The sequence below is a fragment of the Chionomys nivalis genome, chromosome 9, assembly GCF_950005125.1.
Source record: "Chionomys nivalis chromosome 9, mChiNiv1.1, whole genome shotgun sequence".
NCBI lineage: Eukaryota > Metazoa > Chordata > Mammalia > Rodentia > Cricetidae > Chionomys > Chionomys nivalis.
The window spans coordinates 44,383,279-44,409,796 of NC_080094.1; the positions used below are offsets into that span (position 1 = coordinate 44,383,279).

The following is a 26,518-nucleotide window of genomic DNA, read 5'->3' on the forward strand; positions in this document are numbered from 1 at the left end:
GGAAATCTGAAGTTTCTTATTTTTGAATTTTTCTGGAATTGTTGTTGGGAATTTTCTCTCTTGGCTGTGTGGGTCTTTCTATTTATTTTTACCTGCTCTTTAGCCATCCTCTAAAGTGGAGGGAAGGGCATGCAGGCGTTTGCCTTTAATCCTGTCACACTGGAGTGCAAGGCCTGCCTCTGCTGGCTATGGTTAGGTCTCAAAATCAAGCTAAATGACTGACTGAGGTGCATATTTAACATATCAAAGGGGACCTGGCTGCCAGGTCCTCCCAGCATCCCTCAGTACACAGAGTCATCCTGGCTGCCATACCCTTCTCTAAACTCCCAGCTTCTCTGATTCCTATATAACCTCAGCTATCTTGACTACCTGCCCTTTCGCTAAGGGCCCTTTTTCCTCTTGGCTGCTGCTCTTGGTTCCCACACTCCTGGCCTCTTGACTTCTACCTCTCCCCGCCCACCTCTCCCATATGGCCCTGTTCTATCTGTCAGCCATGTTCACTCTGCACTTCCAGGTGCCTCTCCTTATGCTCTCTTTCATGTTTACAATAAACCTCAACCCATACCTAGGAGCAGTCATGTCCTCACCGCCCCCAACATTCAACTGCATAGTTGAGACCATTCTAGGATACATGAGACCCTGTCTTTTTGTTGTTGCTTGTTTGTTTGTTTAAGACAGGGTTTCTTTGAGACACCTTTTCTTTGGGTAGCTCTGGCGGTTCAGGGATTCCCTCCATAGACCAGGCTGGCCTCAAACTCAAGGAGATCCACCTTCCTCTGCCTCTTGAATGCTGGGACTAAAGGCATGTGCCACCACCACCCAACTGAGACCCTGTCTTAAAGAGGGATGGTTTGTGCTAGATTTGGACTCCCTTCTCCCCAGCTTTGATTTTGTTTTGACTTGGTTCATAGACCCTTCCCTTGACCTCTGCAGTTTGCAGTGTGCCTTAACCTTCCTAGACTACTGGTAGATTCTGCTCCCATGTGGGAGCAGAAGGGAAGAAACGACCTAGTTAACATCTCACTGACAGCTCAGGGTCATTACTGTCAGTTTATAAGCCTTTGTGGCTTTAAATTTTGGTAAACTCCCATCAGGAGACTTTAGCCCCTAATAAAATTTAGGAACTAAGGCTATAGTAAGCCTAGCCTTGAGTTTGATTACTAACACTGCAAAAGAGAAAAGACAGTATGAGAATGAGTAGTTGGTAATTTGTATATACTAAATGTATCATACACTTAATTGACTTACAGTTACCATGGCTGCCCTTTTCTGCCCGGTTCCCTTTTTCTAACTTCTGGACTGTGGTTTAAGATGGCCTTGCTGAGGCATGTATCTGGAAGATAAAAAGGTAAGACTTCTGGCTTCTGTGTTATCACTTCGTCTGGGTGGTTGAGCGGTGCCTTTTGGAGATGCCAACACCATGAAGCTGTGCTATGGTCTATTAGCAGCCCTAAGGAGGAGATAGAGAGGAGGATATTTTTAGAAAATTGAAACTAGGCAGGGAGCTTAGTGCAGTGACGTCAGGTTGGAGCCTTTAATTAAGGAGTCAGGAATTAATTAATTAATTTTCAGCTTTCTCGTTTGTGCTCTGGGAAACCTCGAAGAAAGAAAAGTTAACTAACTCCCTCAGCCTGTTTTCTTTACCTGGCAACAATCTCCTTTGCAATGCTCTTCCTTGCTCTCTTACTCTGCCTCTTCTCTTCTTCCCTACTTTTTTCTTAAAGAAGGCGATCTTGCTGTATAACCATGGCTAGAGCTGGGAGCTTGCTGTATAGACCGGGCTGGCCTCAAAACCACAGAGCTTTACCTGCCCCTGCCTTCTAAATACTGGGATTAAAGTTGTGCACCACTAGACTTGGCTTGTCTTTGTTTTTGGTTTCTCTGTGTAACAGCCCTGGCTTTCCTGGATCTCACTCTGTAGACCAGGCTGACCTTGAACTCACACAGATCTGCACGCTTTTGCCTCCCAAGTTCTGGGATTAAAGACTTGCACCACCACTCCTAGTAAGTTAGACTTGGCTTCTGTTTTAGAGACAGGGTCACGTGTATCCTAGCCTGGCTTCAAACTCAGTGTATAGTTAAGGATGACCGTGACTCCTGCTTTCACCTCACAAGTGCTAGGGTTACAGGCATGCACCACCACACGTCTAACATACATATTTTGTAAATTTAAGTTTTGTTGAAGTTGTGCTTGTTTGTGATTTAAATAGTTCAATAGAACTTGTAACACTGTCAGTTCTTTCTAGTTTCTTCCCCCATTTTTGTTCCCCAAAATCGTTTTCAACAGTCTGTTCCTTTTGGCATTTATTGGTTTATTTCTTTTTCTTTGAGGTTTGATTTAGTATTATAGCAGCATGATTAAGAGAAGTCTTAGAGCAGCTGCTTTCATATACATTTGTATTGCATTTCCTTCCTTCCTCTCTTCCTTTCTTCCAGCTTTTATGTGGCACTGGGTAGTGAAAACAGGGCTTCTGTATGGCAGGCAACGAACAACTACCGAGCTACACCCACGGGCTCTTTTTATTGTTTCTGTTTTTAGATTTTATTTTATGTGTATGAATGTTTTGCCTAAATGGATGTATATGCACTACATACTCTCCTGGTACCCACAGAAGTTAGAAGAGGGCATCAGACCTTCTGGAACTGGAGTTGTAGGTGGTTGTCAGCCACTTTGATGGTACTGGGAGTTGAACCCTGGTCCTCCAAAAGAGCAGCAAGTGCTTTTAACAATGTTGTTGTTTTGAGACTGGACTCACTCACTATGTTGCCCAGGTAGAATTTTGTATCTCTTCTCAGCATCCTGAGTACCTGAGATTTCAGGTATGAGCCATCATATAGCTAGTGTTGCTCACTCTCGATCTCTCTCTCTGTTTTGATTTTAAACAAAGACTCTTAATTTTATTTTACTTCTCTTTATGTATATATGTGAGTAAGTGCCATGTGTATGCGTGTGTTACATTTACGGATGTTTCTGAGCTGAACTCAGACCCTCTGGAAAAGCAGAAAGTTTTCGTAATCATGGAGCCATCTATCCAGACCCCTCCCTCATTTTTTTTTTTTTAATTGAATATAAGTACTGGAAAAATGGCTCAGCAGTCAAGAGCACTGACTGTTCTTCAAGAGGACCCAGGTTCAATTCCCAGCACCCACATGGCAGCTAACAACTGTCTTTAATTCCAAGATCTGACATCCTCAGACAGACATACATGCAGGCAAAATATCCATGCACATAAAATAAGAATAAATAAATAAAAAAAATTATAAACCATATCTCAGTGTAGCCCTTGTTGGCATCAAACTCATGATCTTCCTGCTTCAAACTCTTTTTTAAAAAATATTTATTTATTTGTTATATATACAATATTCTATCTGTGTGTATGCCTGCAGGCCAGAAGAGGGCACCAGACCTTATTATAGATGGTTGGTGAGCCACCATGTAGTTGCTGGGAATTGAACTCAGAACCTTTGGAAGAGCAGGCAGTGCTCTTAACCTCTGAGCCATCTCTCCAGCCCCTGCTTCAAACTCTTAAGTGCTGGGGTTATATGCAGACTACAGCTGTAATGTATACCTGGCAATAATTTCTGTTAGTGTTCTTACTGGCTTATTTTTCTGTCAGTCTGTCCATCCCTAGATTATCCATTAGATATTCCATTCTCAGATACTGCCCATCCATCTCTTGCAGCATGAACTGCTTGCGCTTTTTGTCTGGTCACAGTTCTTGTCCTGGCATCTTTCCTCTATTTTTACCATGAGTTTTCTTTTTTGATTTTGGTTTTTTTGTTTTTTTGTTTTTTTGTTTTTTTGGTTTTTCGAGACAGGGTTTCTCTGTAGCTTTGGTGCCTGTCCCTGAACCAGCCTTCTTTTTTGTAAGATGAAAGTCTGAGTATGGAATCATTGCTAAGCTAGAACTACGTAGGCAATGTTTGCCTCAACTCACAGAGATCCACCTGCCTCTGCCCCTGCCCTCTCGGTGCTGAGACTGCAGGTGTGCGTTGCCATGTCCAGTTATAGAGGTAATCCCCCCTCTTTTTTTTTTTTTTTTTTTTTTTTTGTTTTTGTTTTGAGACAAGGTCCCTTTATATAGCCCTGACTGTCCTAGAACTCTGTGTAGACCAGGCTGGCCTTAAACTCACAGAGAGCCACCTGCCTCTGCCACTTAAGTGCTGGGATTAAAGTTGTATACCACCATGCCTGGCTTATAAAGGTAATTAAAAAAAAATTTTCTAGATTTATTTCTTTTTATCTTTTGCCTGCATGTATGTGTGTGTGGTGTGTTCATGCCTAGTGCCCACAGAAGCCAACAGAGGATGTCAGATCCCCTGGAACTGGATTTGACTCTGAGCCACTATGGGTCTTGACAGCTGATCCTGGGTCCTCTATTAAGACCAGCAAATGCACTTAACCATTGTCTTATAGAGAGGTGATTTTTAAAAATTACTGTTTATGGGTCTAGGGATAGAGCTCACTTGGTCAAGTGCGTGTTTAGTATGCAGGAGGCTCTGGGTTCAATCCCCAACACCTCATAAGATAGGCATTGTAGCACACACTTGTAATTCAAGCACTAGGAGTGGGAGGTAGGACGCTCAGAAGGTCAAGCCATCTTCAACTACCTAGTGAATTTGATAGTAGCCTGAATGACATCACCCATTCTCAGAAAACAGACAAGCAAAAACTCCTAGAAATGAACATTTATAAACTAGATATAGCAGCACATGCCTGTATTAGCAGGTGAAGGAAGCAAGATCGTAGGCTTAAGGCCAGCGTGTGTTTTATAAAATCTTACTTGGAAAAAATACAAACAAATACAAACAAAAATAACTGCAGAGGTAATTTAAAAGTAAACAGGGGGGCTGGAAAGACAGGAGTTTGATTCCCAGCATCCATATGGCAGCTCAAAAGAACCTATGAACTCTAGCTTCATCCAGGGGATTTGACTGCTCTACCTTTGTAGACACACACACACCTATATAATTAAAAACTTATGTATATATAAAAGTAAACAGGATTTGTTGTTAATTGATATGTTCTTTCATATTAACAGTTTTAGTTGCAATTAACTTGTGGTCTGCAGCAGAGGACTGTGAACTGTTTCCATAAAGAGCCAGATAAGAAACATTTTATGTGGGCTGGAGAGATGGTTCAGAGAGATTAAGAGCACTGACTGCTCTTCAGAAGAGTTCAGTTCCCAGCAACTAGACACATGGTGGCTCACAACCATCTGTAATGAGATCTGGTGCCCTCTTCTGGCCTGCAGGCAGAACATTGTGTACATAATAAATAATAATAATAATAAAAAAGAAACACTTTATGTTTTATAGCCATACAGTCTCTGAGACGGTTACTTACTCGGTTCTTGTATTGAGAAAGCTAACACAGACATGAGATATGTCCATATAAAACTTTACTTGTGAAAACCAGGCACAGGGCTTAATTTGGGCCTAAGGATGTAGTTTGGGATCACTTGAGCAGTTGAAGCTGGGCACATAACACCAAATGTAGCCCCAGGTATGGTGGTGCACACCTTTTGCCCCAGCATTAGGGACTTGGAGACAGGTAGAGTTCTAAATTCAATCCAAGTTCAATATAGTCTACCTAATGAGTGTCAGGGCCACATAGTGAGATCCTGTCTTAAAGAAAGGAACCCAGTATATAAAATTAGAACATTCATTCCTCTGTCTCAGAGAAAGAAACCTGGTAGGCAGAATAAAGTCCTTTGGCCTGCCCTTCAGTCCTGGCTCTTTATGGACTCTGGAAAGAAGAGACTGAATGAAAAAAGGAAATAGAAAAGGAATGAACATCACTGGTCCCGGGTTTTGGTACCAGATGAATTAAAAAATAAATAAATAAAAAGGAAAGGACATTGCAGAGGGTCCAGAGAGACTCGGAGCAAGATGCAGAGTCAGTGAGAAAAACACACAGACTTCTTGTCCAAGGGATGAAAGCTTCTTTGTTATTTTTTCTTGTTCTACTCTATTCTTTTTTGCTTCATTCATCTACCCTGGTGTTCCCCTTCTGTGTCTTTCCTGATGTCTTCTTCTGCAGCTTTCCTTCTATATCTTTCCCTTATAGCTTATGTACTGCAGCAAAGTCTCTCAAGCAGTATAAAAATTACAGTGGTTACATTCTGTTTTCCAAGTAAATGATTACAATGAATACCAGTAAAACATGTTTTCCATATCCCTTACATCATTTAAACATTTTATGTATTACAGGTAAAAAACAAGTTGTTCCAAGAACCCACATACATTCATACTCAAGCAATTTGTTATAATTAACAGAGTGCAAACAAACAAGGTATTTTTCTCAGCTAGTTCTTTTGCTGACAGGCTGCATTTTTTGGTTACAAAGAAAGGGTCAATCACTTTATAACTTATCTTAAAAGGCAATCTTTTTTTTTTTTTTTTTCTCTGAGACAGAGTTTCTCTGTATCTTTGGAGCCTGTCCTGGAACTAGCTCTTGTAGACCAGGCTGACCTCAAACTCAGAGATCCACCTGCCTCTGCCTCCTGAGTGCTGGGATTAAAGCCACCACCACCCGGCTCAAAAGGTAATCTTATAAAACTCTTAAGAATCACAAATCTAAATGTTTGTATATGAAAAACAATCAGTCCTCTCTTCTTTAAATACCCACTCATCAACAGTTTTTTTTTTTTTTTTTTTAAGATTTATTTATTTATTATGTATACAACATTCTGCCTCCATATATGTCCGCATGCCAGAGGAGGGCGCCAGATCTCATTATAGATGGTTGTGAGCCACCATGTGGTTGCTGGGAATTGAACTCAGGACCTCTGGAAGAACAGCCAGTGCTCTTAACCTCTGAGCCATCTCTCCAGCCCCTCATCAACAGTTTTTATATCAGGAAGCTGAGGGCAGAAATGGGTACAGGGAATTGGTCACCTTTGATCACCAACCCATCCTAGCCAGCGTTAGCCAGGCTGCCATTGTTTTGTTCTCTGACCTCAGGGAGTCCCTTGCTCAACTGTTTGTCTTTCTAAACTTTAAATTGTTCCCCAAGATTTTCTACCTCAAAGCCATTAACAAAAACATCTTACCCTAACCTTACTAACAATTCTACATGTCTAAATTCTTTCTAAGGGTGGTGGTTGAATCATTAATTTGCCCCAGCAGCAATGCTTGGAAAAAATCTGTCACTATTATTTTAAGTACCAGTAACACTGCCCAGTGAAGGACTAGACACCCCTGAGAGTTTTCATACAACCTGTAGGAGGTTATGAGGGACGTGGTGACCACTAGGGCAACCGTCAGAGCTGTGCTCAATAACAGCATGAGGGGGTCCTCAGGACACATAGTCCTTGGGGCTCTGCCTCTCCGAGGCTCACTCAGGTGTGGCTTTACCAACTGCCCAGCTGTGTTCATGAGTTTAATGTTGCCTGTTGGTCCCCTTGTATGGACCCTGATGGGATATGACTGCTTTTATGTATGGTTGAGGAGAAAGTTTATTTTACATAAAAAGGGGGAGCATTGCCAGAGGCAGAGACATATAGAAGAGTCCAGAGTGGACTTTACCCTGAGCCATGTGAGGAGGCAGGAAGGGGAAGGGAGAAGTGAGAGGGGGAACCAGCTGCAGCGGCCAAGAGGGCAAAAGGTTTAAAGGAGAGCAGATAACCAAAATGTCTGGATTATATAGGGAGGAGCCTCTGGGGGGGAAGTGCAACCAGTCTCTGACCTGGAGAAGTTTAGGGTGGGGGTGGAGGTGTGCCAGCCAGGAGGACCCTGAACAGGTAGGGACTGAGGAATGCTGAGAAAATCTGGTGGCCAAGTGTGCTTTGATATGTTAAGTAGGCACCTCAGCCGGTTGTCCAGGGTTTGAGACCTAACAGGCTAAAAGCACAGAGGAAGAGATTTCAGATCATTCATGGAAATTCTGCAGCAGTAACCCTCTGTGGTCCATTGATTGACTGCTTACATCCCTTTGGACTTTGCTAGTAAGTATATAAAAAAAAAAGAATGCGCATTGAAGAGAGAAAGAATCTGAACAGGAGAAATGACTCGACAGTTAACAGGACTTGCTGCTCCTACAGAGGACTACAGTTCCAGAGGACCCAGCACCTTGCCTCCACCACACACAAATGATGCACAGACATAGAAGCAGGCAAAGCACCCATATACATACAATGAAAAGATAAATCTTTTGCTAATTTGTTTTTTGTTTTTGAGACAGAACCTCATCATGTCACCCTGGCTGTCCTGGAACTCACTATGTAGACCAGCATGGCCTCAAACTCAGAGAGATACACTTTCCTATGTCTTCTGAGTGCTAGGATTAAAGTCATGTGCCACCATACCTGGCAGGAAAAGAATAATATGTATGTATGTATATATATATATAGTAAAGAGGAGGTAGAGAAATACGGGAGAGTCACTTTCATGGCCTGCTCATTTTTTTTTTTCCATGAGAGGAAAATGAAAATTGTACTGCTTCTAGCCAAGTGAGGACCTAATGAGTACCTGGTTCAGTGGCAGCATTGCCCGTCTGCCTCCTCCAGAGGAGTTTCGTGCTGTCTCTGGACTGGTCAGCAGGACAGTCCTGTGACCTGGGATTCTTTGGACCTTGAAGCACAGCTTTGAGTGACTCTTTTCTACCTATGGACCAGCGGGGATCAGGCTTCTGAACTTTGCTTCCGCCCACTGCCATGTATGAGTTTCTGAGTCTGCTTCCCAGCTCCTGATGATCTGTGCTAGTGGTCCAAACTCTGTGATGAGCACCCACCTGCAACCCCAGCATCAGGGAGTAGACTGAGGCAGAAATCCTATGAATTTGAGGCCAGTCTAAGCTACATAAGATCACTCAGAAACCAAAGCAGCCTAAAGAGGGTAGTCAGCCCTTCCTAAGAGGAATAGCACCCAAATGCCAGGACTCTATAGTTAAGCTTGTACTGAAAGGACTGGGAGGGTTACTGTGGTTATAATTCTTTAAAGCTAAGTAAGGGACTGGAGATGGTCAACCTTCTGAGTAGCTGAGATTACAGTCCTCCATGCCAGCATTAAAGTTTCCCAAAGCAGTGCCTGGAGTTCAGGATTCCTCCTGTCTTTTCTTCATATCCTCTAAAATGAAAGGCCTCCTTATTTAGATTTTGTTGACTTTTCTTAGTCCCTGATCCTTCCTACTGGAAAGAATCATCTTGGAGTTGAATTGGTATTTTCTGCTTAGTTCTGTCATTCACATTTCTACTTAAACCCAGCTTATTTCCATTTTAAAACTGGACCTTGGTTGGATGTAGTGGTCTGTGTCTTTTATCCTAGCACTTGTGAGAGAGAGAGAGAGAGAGAGAGAGAGAGAGAGAGAGAGAGAGAGAGAGAGAGAGAGAGGAAGACGATCTCTGTCAGTTCTAGGCCAGCCAAGACTACATAGTGAGACCATGTTTCGAAAAAAACCTGGACCTAGAAGAATAGAATCACAAAGTGCCTGTTGTGGGCTGGAGAGATGGCTCAGCAGTTCAGAGCACTGCCTGCTCTTCCAGACGTCCGGAGTTCAATTCCCAGTGCCCACATGTCTGCTCATAGTCATTTATAACTGTAGTCCCATGGGATCTGATGCCCTCTTCTGGTATGCAAAACACCCATGAAAATAAAATAAAATAAAGAAATGGAATGAGTTGCCTACTTTTACTCCCCGCTTCCTTTTGGAAATCTGCCTTCCCCATCTTGTCCTTTCCTACAAGGAAGTGATTTATATCAAGCTGCAGTCTAGAAACCACCTAATGATGCTTCTGATATGAAGTTTTCTGGTTTGCACTTGATGGCTTGTGCTTTGGGCATTCACTAACATTGAGCATACTTGCATGGACAGTAGTACAACCTGCATCTTTTTATCTTTTTTTCCTTTTGCCTTTTGAGATGAGGCCTTAGAAGATAGTCCTGACTGGCCTGAAACTCCCATAGTTCTTCTTGCCTCTACGTCTTCTTTTTTTTTTTTTTTTTTTTTTTTTTTTTTTTTTTTTGGTTTTTCGAGACAGGGTTTCTCTGTGGCTTTGGAGCCTATCCTGGAACTAGCTCTGTAGACCAGGCTGGTCTCGAACTCACAGAGATCCACCTGCCTCTGCCTCCCGAGTGCTGGGATTAAAGGCGTGTGCCACCATCGCCCGGCTTTGCCTCTACTTCTTAAGTATTGCTTTTAAAGGGTGTGTACCACCATGCCTGGCTGTACCTATTTCTTATAACGTGTAAATTTTGTGTTATAGGTAGAAGCCACTCATTCTTCATCTACCCTTTTTTCAGTATCTGGCACCAATTCTGGCCCCACCATTTGTGGCCCACGACTCTTGTGGTATGCCGAAGATTTACAGGCAGTTTCTGTGAACCACCTCTCTGTCCGTCTCTAAGCAAGCGCCGCATAAACAAGAACTTGCCTAGTCACACGTGTGAGGACTGTGCTCTGACTGCCAAAAAGATCAGTACAGACTCCAGAATGGCAGCCACTCTCAAGTTGTTAAAACTTTTAAAATACCAAGCATCTTGTAATCCTTCTGGTTACTGTGCAGCCCAAAGCATGGCATATTGGAATATGGAAAACATCATTCATCATGGGGGACGGAACCTTCCTGAACATAATAGCTCCTGCCATCCTGCCCGAGAAGTTAAGAACATTGGTGATATCACCTTGTCTCAGAGAATCTGCACAACCAGCGGTGCCCACCTGGGTTTGGAAATCGACAAAGCTTTTACCCCTAAAGCCAACACATTGCATCCAGACAAACCTAGTGCCGAAAGAGTTGGTAAAGAGGATGTAGAGGTTTTTGATGCCTTCGGAGGAACCCGAGTATTCTTAAAGCTCAGGCCAGAGTACCAGCTACACAGCTATAACAGGTCTGAGACTCGCCAACCCCTGTCTGTTTCAGAAGGTGAATTAATTTTGCACAAAGTCAGAGTTTATCAAAATAAACTCCAGCCAGAAGTCATTACTACTTACTTTTGTAAGCTGAGCTCTCTGCCAGTGGAACAGCATTCTGGTTTGCTGTCCAGTAAGAGCTTTGCGTCGCTCTGCCAACTGAGTGTGAAAAACATTCAGCTCTTCGATACCTCAGATCTGATCAGCATTTTGAAAGCCTTTGTTGATTTACGAATCCCTCTCTCCCCTTCCACGCTAGATGTGTATGAAACCAGGTTTTGCCGTCAGGTGTGGGAGATGAATCTGGACCAGCTTCTCCTGGTTGCTGATCTTTGGCGGAACTTAGGCCACAGAGTGCCTCGTTTTTTAAATTTTTTTTTTAGTTACCTTCATTTACACTGGAAAGAGCTATCCTTGTCTCAGCTGATTCACTTGATTTATATTATAGGTGAAAATCGTCAGGTACCACAGGACCTAATGCAAAAACTGGAATCACTGATCCTTAAGTATATTGATCTGGTAAATTTGGAGGAGATTGGTACAATCTGTTTGGGTTTTTTTAAATCAAGTAGTAATCTCTCTGAATTTGTCATGCGGAAAATTGGTGACCTGGCTTGTGCTAACATGCAGCATGTCAGCAGCCACACCTTAGTTCACATCCTGAAAATGTTCCGCTTCACTCATGTAGAACACGTGAATTTCATGAAGCGGTTTGGAGAAATTGCTCCTCAGCGAATTCCTTCCTTGGGGGTTCAGGGTGTTATGCACCTCACTCTTGCCTGCTCAGCCTTACGCATTCTGGATGAAAGAGTAATGAATGCAGTAGCTGTCTCTTTGCCTCCAAGGGTAGCACACTGTCGAAGTAAAGACGTTGCCAAAATTCTGTGGTCATTTGGAACGCTGAACTATAAGCCACCCAACACAGAAGAATTTTATTCCAGTCTGATAAATGAAATCCGCAGGAAGATGCCTGAATTCAACCGGTACCCAGAGCATCTTCTGACCTGCCTGCTTGGCCTGGCATTTTCTGAATACTTTCCGACTGAGTTCATCAATGTTGCTCTGAGTCCAGAGTTTGTCAGATTAGCTCAAGAGAGTAGTAAGTTTGAACTCACGAAGGAACTGTACACACTTGATGGTACAGTTGCCATTGAGTGTCCAGATTATAAGGGCAGTCGTCTTGATCCCCACCTTCAGCAAGAGGCATCTGTAATGCTGTGGAATTTAGCATGCAAGGATATGAGGTCAAAACCGGAGTTCCTAGAAGCTCTCTGTTTACTTGAGACCATGTTAGGTGGCCCTCAGTACATCAAGCACCATATGATTTTGCCTCACACCCGGTCTTCTGACTTAGAGGTTCAGCTTGATGCTAACATGAAGCCATTACCAATTAACAGTGAAGTGAAACCAACGGAAGATGCAGCCCGATTACAGTTTAAGCAGGTGGGAGTCAGCCTTACAGATGATTTGATGAATCGGTTGCTAAAGGGAAAAGCCAAGAGATATCTCCAGGGGGAAACTGAATTAGAGACTGGCCAGCCACCTGTGGAGTTAAGAAAGAAGACAGCCGGACCCTTAGTGGACTCTGCTTGCAGTGTGACAGATAGATCGGGGAGTGTGGGAACAGATGGACTGTGTCCTGTAGCCCATATGCAGCCCCCACTGGTGAAGCTAGCTATTCAGTTTACAAATAAGAATCAATATTGCTATGGTACCAGGGATCTGCTTGGACTGCACAATATGAAGAGGAGGCAGCTGGTTCAAATTGGGTACCGCGTGGTAGAATTATCTTACTGGGAATGGCTTCCACTACTGAAACGGACTCGCTTAGAAAAGCTAGCATACCTCCATGAGAAAGTGTTCACCTCTGCTCTCTGAAGGGCTTCATGAGCATTTCTGCTCATAAACGCAATAGGTGCACACCCTATACCTGTAGGTTGAGCATCTTTAACCAGAAAATCAAAGTCAGAAATATTCTAAAATATGAAACTGAGTACTGACAAATCTCAAATCAGGAATGCTCAAGTGGTAATCCATGCAGATACTCTAGACTTGAAATCTGAAACACCTCTGGTCCTAAGTATTTGATAGAGGGATCCTCAACCTGTCTTCCAACCAAGTAATTATAAAAGTCAGTGTAGGTGGATAATGAAACCATCTATCGAGTAGCTGTTGGTATACTCTTCTCTGTTGCAGAGCCTGTAGCTATAATGCTACTACAGAGTGTGTCTAACCTATGGTAGTGGCAAGCTGCTGTAGTTGTATATTTTGCTCAGAATAAATAAGATCTTCAAAATGACCTTGAGCCACAAAATCTTAAGCATTTTTTTCTTTATCTGTTAACCTTAAGTTACAGTTATTTTGAGGTGGTGTTTTATTGTTTCTGTTTTTATTCCTATTATGTGGGTGCCTGTGTACTGGAAACCAGACTTGGGTTTTCTGCAAGAGTAGTAAGCACTCCCCCCCACCTTTTGGTATTTCTCTGTATCACAGCTCTGGTTGTCTTCGAACTTTCTCTGTAGGCCAGGCTGACCTTGAACTCAACCTCACTTGATCCACTTGGATCCATCTGCCTATGCCTCCTGAGTGCCGGGACTAAAGACATGCACAAACACCAACTCCTGACTTGTTTTTGTTTTTGAGATGGGGTCTTTCTATAGCCCTGGCCATCTTGGAACTCCCTATGTTATCTACTTTCCTCTGCCTCCCAAGGGCTGCTATTAAAAGGCTGGTGTCACTATGTTTAGCCAATGGGACAGTCTTAAGTCTGAAAAAAAAAGTCATTGTTTATCTGAAGCAGTTTAAGTAAGTTGTTTGTTAAGTCTGGAAACACAGATGGTACACAGATGGTATCTTGGGGTTTAGGGTCACAGAAGAGATCTGAATGAGATTGTGTTAAGTTAGGATTCAGTAGGCAGAGATTTAAGTTGAAAAATTCAAGTGAAACTTAAGAGTATATGAAATAAGGTCCTAAAGAGAAGTGACAAGGTCAGGGTCAAATTTGCCTCCCCAGCTTACTCAGGACCCCACAGAGTTTTCATCCAGAGTTACTAAAGCACTGTTGTCTTGATGGCCGTCGTTAATCTTGATAGTTTTCTAAGAGGAAAAACTACTCGTGTTCCCCCCCCCAAGAGCAAAAGCGGGGCTGAGAATGTGAGTCAGTGACCGTGTGTTTGCCACACATATGTGAGGTGCTGGGTTTGATCCCCAGCACCACAAATATAAAACTGTTCACATGTCCATCCTACAATGTCTCAAACACTAAGCCTTTGACTTGCCCGCACATAGCATCAAGTTGTAGGTATCTTTTAGGCTCGTACCTGGGTTTGGTCTTTCTCTCCTGGTGGGCATTGTATGGAAAAGGCTAGGAGAGCTGTCTTTCATTTTAACTTGCTCTGAAAACTGTTGCAAGTCACACTTTCTTGGATGGACAGGTAACTCAGTTTAGAGATTATAAGAAGTACTGTGTGTCTTTAAAAGCTAAAGTGTCCAATTTCTGAAATTGCTCACTGCCGCGGTGTTTCACCTACTGTAAGGTTAAATGCTTTTCCAGTATTTGACAGGTAACCCCACCTCCCCGCTAGCCTGTTTGTACCTTCTCTTTTAAAATACATGTGTCTTCTAGAATTACTTTCCATTACATTCTTGTAAAACTCAGAAGTTCCATTGTGTAAGTCGTCTACTTCTGTGTGGGCCCCAAATGGGTGTTGAAGTGCTCCGGGTGTCATGGGCACCCTAATCTCTTCCAAAGTCGCTCTCTATGCTTCTCCACCTCCAGGTTTGAACCTCAGCAACAAAAAGTCAGTGTGGTTGCTTCAAGCTCTGGGGCACACAGACAGCTACCTTTTAGAGACAGTGACTCATCCTGTTTGCCCAGGACTTTCCCCACTTCAGAATTGACAGTCCCATTTTACAGAAAGTCCCTCAGTCCTGGATAGAGCAGTACCTAGTAGACAGATAATTCCTCTTGACTCCTCCCTTCCTAAGCCTGAGCACAGGAAGGCAGAAGAAACAGATTTGTCCCTACCCAGAGTATGGATGTAGCTGCTCAGTCCTTACACCTGTGAGAATCCAGTCCAGTGTTTAATTATTTACCTCAACTTTATAAGTACAGAAAGGAAAACACCCCAAACTTAACTGTCTAGTCTAGTTAATTTCTACATAACTCACATTACTTTCCAAACTATGTGTGCATTCCTAGATGGAGTGGTTTTGTTTTTGTGGTGCTGGGGATCTGACACTTGAGGCAAGTGTCCCCCTTTTGAAGACAGACTCTCTGTGTAGCCCAGTCTGACCTTGAACTCTAAATTGTCAGCTTCCCAAGTTGTCCTTTACCTTAGACCTCCACACATGCCTTGGCATATTGTGTGATACCTCCCCACGTATAAATGTTTTTAAATTGGTATGCAGTTTTGCTGGCCATATTGCTCATACGTGTGATAGCAGCAATGGTCAGGCTAAAGCAGGAGGAGTGCCTTATTCCATGCCCTCCTGGGCTACATACTGAGTTCCAGGCCAGCCTGAGCTAGAGTAAGACTGTCTCAAAAAAGGCAAAATAACTCCAACCAATTTCTTAGAAGCTTTGAGATTTTTTTCAGTACACTCAGTAATACATGAAACATAGTCCATAGTCCTTGTTTCTTTTTGGATAGTATTCCTCCCTCAAAAAAAAAAAAAATCAGGAGGGAAAATATATCAGAGGAAAATATGAAACTAAAGGTTTTATCTGAGTAGTTTGTACCTTAATGCTTATTGTTGCTGTCTTCATGCCCTTTCTGTAGAATAGAAAGATTGTGAGAACCCTTCAGCCAGAAGAAAGAGGAGCCCTTTGAAGACTGAATTGCTTCTAAGTGCTTCAAAATTACTTTTGTCATCTGATTAATGGCCAATCTCAGTAATGCCTTTTATCTCCCTTGTTATAAGCCCTCAATTACTTACCTATGACCAGTAGCTTTTAGACTTCTTTTGTTTGTTTTTTGAGACAGGTTGTCATACAGTCTAGGTTGGCTTTGAACTCATCATGTTGCCAGGGATGACTTTGAAGTACTGATATTTCTGCCTTCACCTCTTGAATACTGGGATTACAGATGTGTATCCCCACTGCAAGTTTATATGGGAAAGGGGTCAAATCTAGGGCCTTGTATATGCTAGACAGGGATACTGCAAATGGCGCAACATCACCAATTTGAATTTGAAGAGTTATTTTGGTGTGTGTGTGAGTGTTGTTTCTGTTCTGGGGATCGAATACAGACCTTTGTAAGTGATAGGCCTCCCACTTTACAACTGAGTTATATTCCCAGCTCTTTGTATGTCTGTGACTGTGTATGGACATGTAGGTATGTGCACATGTAGGTGTATGTGGAGGCCATAGGGTGATATCAGTTGTGTCTTCTTCAACCGTTGCCTATTTATTTTTCGAGATAGGGTCTCTCACTGAGCCTGAAGCTCACCAATTGGCTATAGACTGGCTGGCCAGCAAGTCCCAAGACCTCCTGTATCTGCCTCTTTAGCACAAGGTAGATTACAGGTGTGTGCAGCCACACATAGCTTTTTATGTGTGTATTAGAGATCTGAACTCACTTTACCAACTAAGCCATCTCCTCAGCCCACTTTCTCATTGACTACAGACCTTAGAAAAAATTCCTTTCACATACAAACCTTGAATGCAGGCGTAAGTAAGTATATGTCTTAGTTAGGGTTTATATTGTTGTGGGAGACACATGGTTGTGGAGCTCTTATAAAGGAAAACGTTTAATTTGGGTGACTTGCTTACAGGTCAGAGGTTAAGTTCATTATTGTCATGGCAGTGAGCAAGGCGGCAGCAGGCAGAATGCAACAGGAAGTGGTCTGGCTCACTGTGTGAAGCTTGAGCATAGGAGACCTCAAAGCCCACCTCCAACAATGACACACTTCCTCCAACAAGGCTACACCTCTCACTAGTGCCATTCCATTTGGGGGCCATTTTCTTTCAAACCACCACATTTTATGTGGCTTTTAAATTTTTTACAATTTAATTTGCTACCGTATTGTGTGTGTTATGTGTATGTGCGAGTTTGGACATGCACATGCTACAGTGCACATGTAGAGGTCAGAGAACAACTTTTGAGAATGAGTTTTGTCTTCCCACTTTTAGTTCCAGCAATCAAACTCAGGACATTAGACTTGCATAGTAAGTTTTTATCCACTGATATATCCTACCAACCTTGTGTGTATGTTGTTTTGAAATAGGACCTTATATATCCTAGACTGATCTCAAAGTCCCTATGTAGACAAATAGAACCTTTGACTCTTAATCCTCCTGTCTCTACCTCTCCAGTGCTAGGATTACAGGCAAGTTACACCATGCTCAGTTTATGCAGTGCTGGTGGTCAAATCCGAGACTTCATGCATGTGAGTCAAACACTACCAGTTGAGCTACATCTTCAGCTCAAATGAGTATATGTCAATTTACACACACACACACACACCTGTGACTGAAAACAGTGCTCACTCTTTCTATGTGGTGCATTCTGGTGTTTGATTTTTAAACTACTTAATGAAAAGAAATGCTTGTGTGGTGGCTTGCGTTTGTAATCCTAGCACTAAGGAGGCTAAGAAAGGAGGATAGCCCATGAATCTGAGGTCAGCCTGGGCTATGGAGAGAGAGACCCTGGTCAAATGAATACAACACACTGTAAGTGATATTGTTGGTTTTTATTTTTAGACTGGTTTATTTTATGTGTATGTTTTGCCTCAATGTATGGATGTGTATCTTGTGTGCCTGGTACCTGTAGAGGTCAGAGGAGAGTGTTGGGTCCCCAGGAACTAGAGTTGGGGATGGTTGTGAACCACCATGTGTGGTACTGGGAATTGAGCAACAAATTCTCTAAACTGCTGAGCCAGTGCTCTTGCCTCTTCTATGTAAATGTTTCAGTGTTTAGCTTACATGTATGAATGTGGATGACATGCATGTCTGGTGCCTGTAGAGGTTAGAAGAGGGCATTGGATTCTCCTGGAACTGGAGTTACAGATGGTTGTGAGCCACCATGTGGTGCTGGGAATCAAGTCAGGATCCTCTGGAAGAAGTTTGTTTGTTTGTCCTGGAACTTTTTTTTTTTTTTTAAGATTTATTTATTATGTATACAACATTCCTTCCATGTATGCTTGCATGCCAGAAGAGGGCACCAGATCTCATTACAGATGATTGTGAGCCATCATGTGGTTGCTGGGGATTGAACTCAGGACCTCTGGAAGAGCAGTCAGTGCTCTTAACCTCAGAGCCATCTCTCCAGCCCTGTCCTGGAACTTTTTTGTAGACCAGGTTGTCCTTGAACTCGAAGGGACCCACCTGCTTCTACCTTCCAAGTGCTGGGATTAAATGCATGCACCACCATCACACCTGGCTCTTCTTTTTCTTTTAATTCTTTTATTAGTTCTTTGAGAATTTTACACAATGTTTTGGTCATATTCACTCATTTCCCTATTTTTCTTTCAGTGTGTGTATGTGTGTGAGACAAGGTCTCAGTATGTAGCCCTGTGTGGCCTAACATGTTCATTGCCCAGTACTTATATTTTATTTTATTTATTTATTTGTTTGGTTTTTTTTTTTCTTTTTGGTTTTTTTCGAGACAGGGTTTCTCTGTGGTTTTGGAGCCTGTCCTGGAACTAGCTCTGTAGACCAGGCTGGTCTCGAACTTACAGAGATCCGCCTGCCTCTGCCTCCCGAGTGCTGGGATTAAAGGCATGCGCCACCACCGCCCGGCTTATTTTATTTATTATTTTGTTTGTTATTCTTCCCTTTTAACACTTTTGGGAAGTTGTAGACATGCCATGGTGCATGTGTGGAGGTCAAAGGACAACTTGTGGAAGTCAGTTCTCGCCTCTGACAACATGCATCACAGGGATTGAACTCAAGTCTTAGGCTTCCTTTGTTATCTGGCCAAGCTACTTCTTTGGGCAGCCAACTACTTTAACTATGATCTGAGGTCCCCAGTTTGTATTTTGAGATCTCATTTGGCGAAGAAGGCTACAGTTTGAAAGTATTTTACTGGACAGAGTTTACAGTAAATTTGGGTTGCAAGGCCATTTCCTTGGCAGAACTGGGAAAGCTGTTTTTCTAGGCTAGGCTCTTTGTCTTTTTTGTATGTTGAATCCTCCTGCCCCCATAAAGCATTAAGGTAGGAGGTTCTTGACCTTTAAAGATCAATATATTGAAACTAGGTAGCTCATAAGGCTAGACCAGCGAAAGACCTTGACAGAGCCAGCATTGGTGGAACCAGATTTAGGAGGTCGTTTATCTAACCGCTGCAATAATACTCAGTAATGTTCCCACCTGGCTACTTCATTTTCCTCTCTGTCTCTCAGTGCCTTGTGAAGGATTTATAAGTATATGAATATACAGTAGGATTCAGTTGTCCATTTAAAGAACTGTTTGGTTGTATGCAGTGGTAGAGTATGCAATCCTAGTCTTCAGGAGGCTAAGACAGGAGAATCTTAGGTTTAGGGTCAACCTGGGCTACAAAATAAGACATGGTCTCAAGCCACATAGAGCCTGTTTTGGGAATTAAAAAGATAGTTTAAGGCTGGGCAGTGGTGGTGCACATCTTTAATTCTTCAATACGCGGGAGGCAGAGGTAGGCGTATTTCTGAGTTTGAGGCTAGCCTGGACTACAAGAGTTCTAGTACAGCTAGGGCTGTTACACAGAGAAAACCTGTCTCAAAAAAAAAGTTTAAGTATAAAAATAGGTTAGTATATCCTGGTCTGTCAGATAAGATAAAAAGAAATATATTACATATACACATATGTGCATATATGTAATTCAGAATTTTCAAGAAAATGTAAGAATTAGTATATTGCCAGGCAGTGGTAATTCCAGAACTTGGGAAGCAGAGGCAGGTAGATTTCTTGAGTTCAAATCTAGCCTGGTCCTACTGCACGTACTGGCTTTGTGGGAGCCTAGGCAGTTTGGATACTCCTCCTACTAGACTGGGTTGGAGGTGGATGGTCTTTGGACTTCCCACAGGGCAGGGAACCCTGATTGCTCTTAGGGCTGACGAGGGAGGGGGACTTCATTGGGGGAGGGAAATGGGAGGTGGGTTGGGGAGGAGGCAGAATTCTTTAATAAATAAATAAATAAATAAAAAAGAAACCAGGCCAGCTATTCCAAGGCAACTCAGGTTGATAATTTCCTAGATTTAACCTAAAAAAAAAAAAAAAAAAAAAAAAAAATCTAGCCTGGTCTACAGAGTGAGTTCCAGGACTGGCTCCATAGCTACTACGAAACCCTGTCTTGAAAAACCAAATAAAATAATTAAAATAAAAATTATGATGTTAATAAAAAGTATCAGTTGAACAATAAACATTGTATTTAAAGTTGCATTTTCTTTTAAACAAAAAACTTAATGCTTGGTATGGTGGCACATCCCAGCATTTAGGAAGTAGAGGCAGAGACCAGCCTGGTCTAGGACACCCAGGGTTACACAGAGGAACCCTGTGTCTCAAAAAACAAATAACGAAAAAATGTATTAAATTTCCTGGGGAAGGTGTCTGCTACAGTGTGTGTGTGTGTGTGTGTGTGTGTGTGTGTGTGTGTGTGTGAGAGAGAGAGAGAGAGAGAGAGAGAGAGAGAGAGAGAGAGAGAGTCAGTTCTCTGTCCTGATGGAACTCAGGTCATCAGGTTTGGTGGAAAGTGCTGTTGCCCACTGAACCATGTATCAAGGCTTTCATTTTCTTTTTTTTTTTTTTTAAACAATTGTATTTATTTATTATGTACACAGTGTTTTGCTTGCATGTTTGCCTGCAGGCCATAAGAGGGCACAAGATCTCGTTACAGATGGTTGTGAGCCACCTTGTGGTTGCTGGGAATTGAACTCAGGACCTCTGGAAGAGCAGCCACTGCTCTTAACCTCTGAGCCATCTCTCCAGCCCAAGGCTTTCATTTTCTTACAAAGCATTTTATTATGAGAATGAATAAGAATAGCAACTCTGTTATAGAATTCTGAAAGTTGTAGTAATACACAGACAAAAATAAGAATTACCTAACACAGCACTTGGGAACTAGAGGCAAACAGATCTCTGTCTGTGAATTCGAGGCCAGCTTGATCTACAGAGTGATTTCCAGGACTGTTAAACACACACGTGAAATTATCACTTCAGAAAGTGTACTATGACTATTACTTGGTAAATCTACCTGGCATCTGTTAGGTTGAGTGAGTTAAAGCCCTGAAGATGTTGGGCGGTGGTAGAACGCCTAGGGTGCATGAAGCACAACGCCTAGCCCCACCAAAAACATTCAAAAATAAAATAAAAAATAAACTGATCGCATATAAAGGCCCTGAAATGTGTATTTCCTTGTAAGTAGAATAATTGACCCCCAAAATTAATGCAACTTGGCGTGATGGTGCATGCCTATAACCCCGGTAGTAGGGCCTTGGAGACCGGAGGGTCAGGAATGCAAGACTACTTGCCAACCTTCTTTAGAAAATAAAAAATTACAGCCGGGCGGTGGTGGCGCACGCCTTTAATCCCAGCACTTGGGAGGCAGAGGCAGGTGGATCTCTGTGAGTTCGAGACCAGCCTGGTGTACAAGAGCTAGTTCCAGGACAGGCTCCAAAACCACAGAGAAACCCTGTCTCGAAAAAGCAAAAAATAAATAAATTAAATAAATAAATATTAAAAATTACGAGAGATCCAATTTATTATAATTGAAATATTTAAAAGCATGTAGAATCTGTTAAAAATGTAAACTGAATTAAGACTAAATGGGGAGGGGGCTGGAGAGATGGCTCAGTGGTTAAGAGCATTGCCTGCTCTTCCAAAGGTCCTGAGTTCAATTCCCAGCAACCACATGGTGACTCACAACCATCTGTAAGGAGGTCTGGTGCCCTCTTCTGGCCTTCAGGAATACACACAGACAGAATATTGTATACATAATAAATAAATAAATATTTAAAAAAAAAGACTAAATGGGGAAAGACAAAAATCTACTTAAAATGTTTCTCTCAGGTCTGGTGTGGTAGCACACTTGGAAAGTGGAGGAGGAAGATCAGTAGTCAGGTGTGTCGTTGCTGCATAGTGATCTTGAGGCCAGCTACAGGAGATGATTTACTATTGAATTATACTTTATCTATCCTGTTTGAAAATTATTTCAAAGCAATTTTATGCTCTATGACATAAATATTTTAGACAGATACATTTAAGTGCCAGGCTACAGATTTTATTACTGCTTTTTCTTTATTCCTTTTTATTTATTTATTTATTTATTTATTTATTTATTTATTTATTTATTTTTAATTTGTTTTTGGTGTTTGAAACATAGTCTCTCTAAATAGCCCTGGCTGTCCTGGTACTCAGAGATCTGCCTCTAGTTCTGGCATTAAAGACTTGTACCACCAAACTTGATTTATCCCTGCTTCATAGCAGCCGAAGTAAAGGACCCTTGTCATACCTTAATGACATTGAATTTCTTTGGGGAAACAATTATTTTAGTATAGAAAACAAGGGAAAAATTTCTCATGGATCTCAAAAGGAGCATATCAGGTAGAGTAGAGCATAATTGTCTTAAGAAAACTATGTCTTAAGAAAACTATGTCCCACTTTACTGTTGTCTCTGCACAGTTGGAACAGTTAGGTGCACGCGCATGTGCTGGAGTGGAAGAAGCTTGGTGACGTGAATGGCTGGAGTGGTCTTAGAGATGGCCCAGCTGAGGAAAGGCGTGTTGTACCACCTGTGTCCTTCTGTACTAGTTAGTTTGGATAAACTTTACACAATCTAGAGTCCTCTGGGAAGAGAGGAGAACTTCAGTTGGGAAAATTGGGGGCTGGAGAGATGGCTTGGTGGTTAAGAAAATAACTGCTCCTCCAGAGGACCCGCCGCGTGGCAGCTTGTAACCATCTGTAACTTCTGTCTCAGGATCTGAGATGCCCTTCTGGCTTCCATAGGCACCAGGAATTCATGTACAGTTATACATGTGGGCAAAACAAAACAAAAGCCTCCTGCCAGCTGTCGTGGCACACCCCTTTAATCCCAGCACTGGGGAGACAGCCAGGCAAATATCTGTAAGTTTGAGGCCAACTCAGCTGGTGTACACAGTGAATTCCAGAGCAGCCAGAGCTACATAGACAGACCCTGACTCAAAGGCTAAAAAAAGCCTTTATCAGGTAAGCCTGTAGGCAAATCTGTGGGGTCATTTTTTTTTTTTGATTAGTGATTTGTGTGTGAGGGTGTAGCCCACAGTGGGCAGTGCCAGCCCTGGCAGGTGGTCTTGGGGAATATAAAAAAACAGTTTGTGAATTAAGTTGTGAAGTTTAGAAGGCGAGTAAGCTGCAGCGCTCTGTGGTCTCTGCTCCGGGTTTCTGCCTCCAGGTTGCTTCTTAGTTCCTGCCCTGACTTCCCACAGTGATGGACTGTAAGCCAACTAAACCCTTTCTCCAGCAACAACATGCAGACTAATACGGTGCCATAGTTACTGTTCTATTGCAGAGGGAGACTCCATGACCGAGGCAACTTATAGAAAGAAAGCACTTAATTTGAAAGCTTACTTACAGTTTCTGGGGCTTAGGCCTTGATCATCTTGGCAAACAGCATGGTAGCAAGCATGGTGCTGGAGAAATAGCTGAGAGCTCACAGTTACAGGTAGATAGAAACAGAGACAGAAATGGACAGACTGGACCTAGTGTGAGCTTTTGAAACCACCTCCAGTTACACACCACCTCCAACAAATCCTCCTAAACAGTTTCAGTAGCTGGGACCAACCATTCAAACATAAGCACCTATGGAGGCCATTCTCACTCAAATCACCATATATAGCAACTAAATTATTTGTACACATTTTAGATTTTCCAATGCTAGGAATTGAACCTAGAGTTTTACAAATACTACTCAACCTCTCTACCACTAAGCTATCTTTTCAGCCCTAATTTGTATATTTTAAAGTTATTTGTGGTGCTTGGGATTGAACTCAGAACCTCATGCATGCTAGCTAGTCAAATGCGCGTCACTGAGGTCCACCCACAACCCTAAAATTGTATTAATGTGTTACCATTTGTTTTTGCTATAGGTGAGGATCATCCAAACTCCTGAGAAATCTGTGACATAGTAGTATGGGATAAGATCTGCCACTACTGGGCAGGGAGCAAGAGGTGGTGTTGAAGCTGACAATGGAGAGAATTTAATGTGGATGGACTGGACAGCCTCTGTGTGTTCCTTCCAACTTCGTAAGCGCTGTGGAGAAAGGTGGTCCATGGGCTGCTGTCCTAGGCTCAGGCTTCAGTAATGTTCTCGTGGAGCTGGCTACCATTGACCTACTTGGAGCAGCTCTATGACTTTTGACTAGAAGGTTCTTCTTACACGGGTAAGGAGAGGCAGTCGCAATGCACAGGGCCCATTAAAGTTCCCCTCGACTTGATCCAGTATATGCTGGAAAGGGTAATCGAGATTTCCATGGGTCAGGCTGGGGAAGTAACTCATTTGGTAGAGTGCTTGCTTAGCATGTAGGAAATCCCTGATTTAATCTTCATTCCCACATAACAGTGTGGTGGCATGTACCTCTTGAAAAGTAGAGGTGGGGCCGGGCGGTGGTGGCACACGCCTTTAATCCCAGCACTTGGGAGGCAGAGGCAGGTGGATCTCTGTGAATTTGAGACCAGCCTGGTCTACAAGAGCTAGTTCCAGCACAGACTCCAAAACCACAGTAGAGGTGGGAGGATCAGAAGTTCATGGCCTGGGCTACTAGGGACCTCATCTCAAAAACACAAACAAAAAAGACTTCCACATTCCTTTATCATACATTAATTTTAAATTTTATGTGTATGTTTGTCTTACCTGCACGGTATTTGTACCATGTGCATACCTGGTGCTTGAAGAGGCCAGAAGGCACCAGATCCCCTGGACTGGAGTTAAAATTGGTTGTAAACCATCCTGTGGGTATTAGGAATTGAACCTAGGTACTCTAGAAGAATAACCAGTGCTCTTAACTTCTGAGCCTTTTCTTAGAAACCACCCTAATTTTAATTCATTGAGTACTCTGGGCACAGGTAGGGTGGTGCAGCCAATAAAGGCACTGTCATGAAAGCCTGAGGACCTAAATCCTGCCGTTAGTAGAACGAGAGAAACAACTCCTGCCAAGTTGTCCTCTGACTCCCCCATACACCCTGTGGCATGTATGAGCCGTACATGCAGTGTACAATAATGTGATTTTACAAAAGTCTCTATCTCTCTGTCTCTCTCTGTCTCTCTCTGTCTCTGTCTGTCTCTGTCTCTCTCTCATTTGTTTTTTCAAGACAGGGTGTAGTCCTGGCTGTCCTGGAACTTGCTTTTGTAGACCATGTAGACCAGGCTGGCCTTGAACTCACTGAGATCTGCCTGCCTCTGCCTCCCAATTAAAGGCATACACCACTGCTTGGCTTACAGAAGTTTCTTAAATGAAGGAACCTGAGGGATCAGTGAGATGGCTCAGAGGGTACAGGTGCCTACAGTGTGAGCCTAAGCCTAACTACCTGCTTTAGAGACCTAGAACCATGTAGAGGTGAAAGAGGAAAATGTCTGTTCTCTGACCTCCCATGTGCTGTGATCTATGTGTCCTCACACACATGATACGTATAAATACACAGTAACAATTTTTGTAATTTTTAAAAAAAGGACTCTGGTATACTTAAATAAATGGACATAAATGCCATGCTTGTGAGGATTCCATGCCATGTGAGTGCATGATAGCACCCTCATGCTACATAGAGCCTGTAAGCCAAGAAAAGCACCCCAGCCGTCTCAAAAACAGTTTCAACTCTTCCAGGTGTGGAAGGAAGTAATAGCAAGGGTTGAGTGTGCAGCACCACTCTGATTGTGTTCTGTGACCCTTCCCATTCACCACCACCGCCTTGTTATCTGCTGCTGTGCACTGGCTCCTTCCTGTGGGACCCTGCAGCACCGACACGCTTTGCCCATCTGTAGAAGTTAGGCTAGAAATCGCCTTCTCCAGCCTGAGACATGGCTTTGCAGCTGGGAGCGCTGGCTGCAGGGCACCTGGGTTCTGCCAGCAGCACATGGTAGTCCACAACCTTCGGTAATCCTAGTCCCAGGGTGTCTGAAGCTTCTTCTGACACCCACGGTGCACAGACATACACTCAGACACACACATAAAGCTTAAATAAAATATGTTTTTAAAAGGAAAGAAAATTGCCTTCTTAACTTTTTGGTGAGTAATTTCCCCCATCATCAGTAGGACACAAGGAAAATGGTGGGACTGGGAGAATATACTAGAAGTTCTGCTTCTGCTCTGTTTGCTCCTCTTTTAGATTCAACTCCTGAAAGTTTAAAACTGATCGATCATTGTTTGTTTGTTTGTTTGTTTTTGGTTTCTCAAGGCAGATTTCTCTGTGTTACTCTGCCTGTCCTGGAACTTACTCTGTAGACTAGGCTGGCCTCAAATTCACTGCGATCTGCCTGCTTCTGCCTCCCAAGTGCTTGGATCAAAAGCATGTACCACTATGCCCGGCTTTAAAGCTGAATTATAATGTATCTGGCTAATATTAAGTTTCACTTCTTTTTTTTTAAAGGCTGTTTCTGATGCTTGGAAGCTATTCTTTCAGCCACAAAGATGGTAATAAATCTTTGCCTCCCACAGTTCAGACCAAGAATTCACTGCAATAAGGTAAGCCAAACAAATATATACACAAAAATATGTAATGTG

At 42.7% G+C, this 26,518-nt stretch overlaps 2 protein-coding genes across 5 annotated transcripts in view; both read left to right on the forward strand.

Annotated features, from left to right (window-relative positions):
* Ubox5 (U-box domain containing 5) overlaps positions 1–26,518 on the forward strand; it is a 39,272-nt gene that overhangs the window by 1,521 nt on the left and 11,233 nt on the right. For 2 of the 3 annotated variants that reach the window (XM_057781171.1, XM_057781172.1), the window contains exons 1-3: positions 1,248–1,348; positions 23,891–24,184; positions 26,385–26,479. In XM_057781171.1, the coding sequence (XP_057637154.1) occupies positions 26,426–26,479 (54 nt within the window). In that variant the 5' untranslated portion in view covers positions 1,248–1,348; positions 23,891–24,184; positions 26,385–26,425. Of the gene's footprint in view, positions 1–1,247; positions 1,349–23,890; positions 24,185–26,384; positions 26,480–26,518 lie in introns of those variants that run through there. The other variant, XM_057781173.1, reaches the window with a different exon arrangement.
* Positions 1,265–13,141, forward strand: Fastkd5 (FAST kinase domains 5). 2 transcript variants are annotated; one of them, XM_057781169.1, is made up of 2 exons: positions 1,265–1,348; positions 10,243–13,141. In XM_057781169.1, the coding sequence occupies exon 2, from the start codon at positions 10,433–10,435 to the stop codon at positions 12,728–12,730; it is 2,298 nt and encodes a 765-aa protein (XP_057637152.1). In that variant the 5' UTR covers positions 1,265–1,348; positions 10,243–10,432; the 3' UTR covers positions 12,731–13,141. The 2 variants fall into 2 exon arrangements, with proteins under 2 accessions (XP_057637152.1, XP_057637153.1); XM_057781170.1 differs by having other exon boundaries at positions 1,296–1,348; positions 10,206–13,141.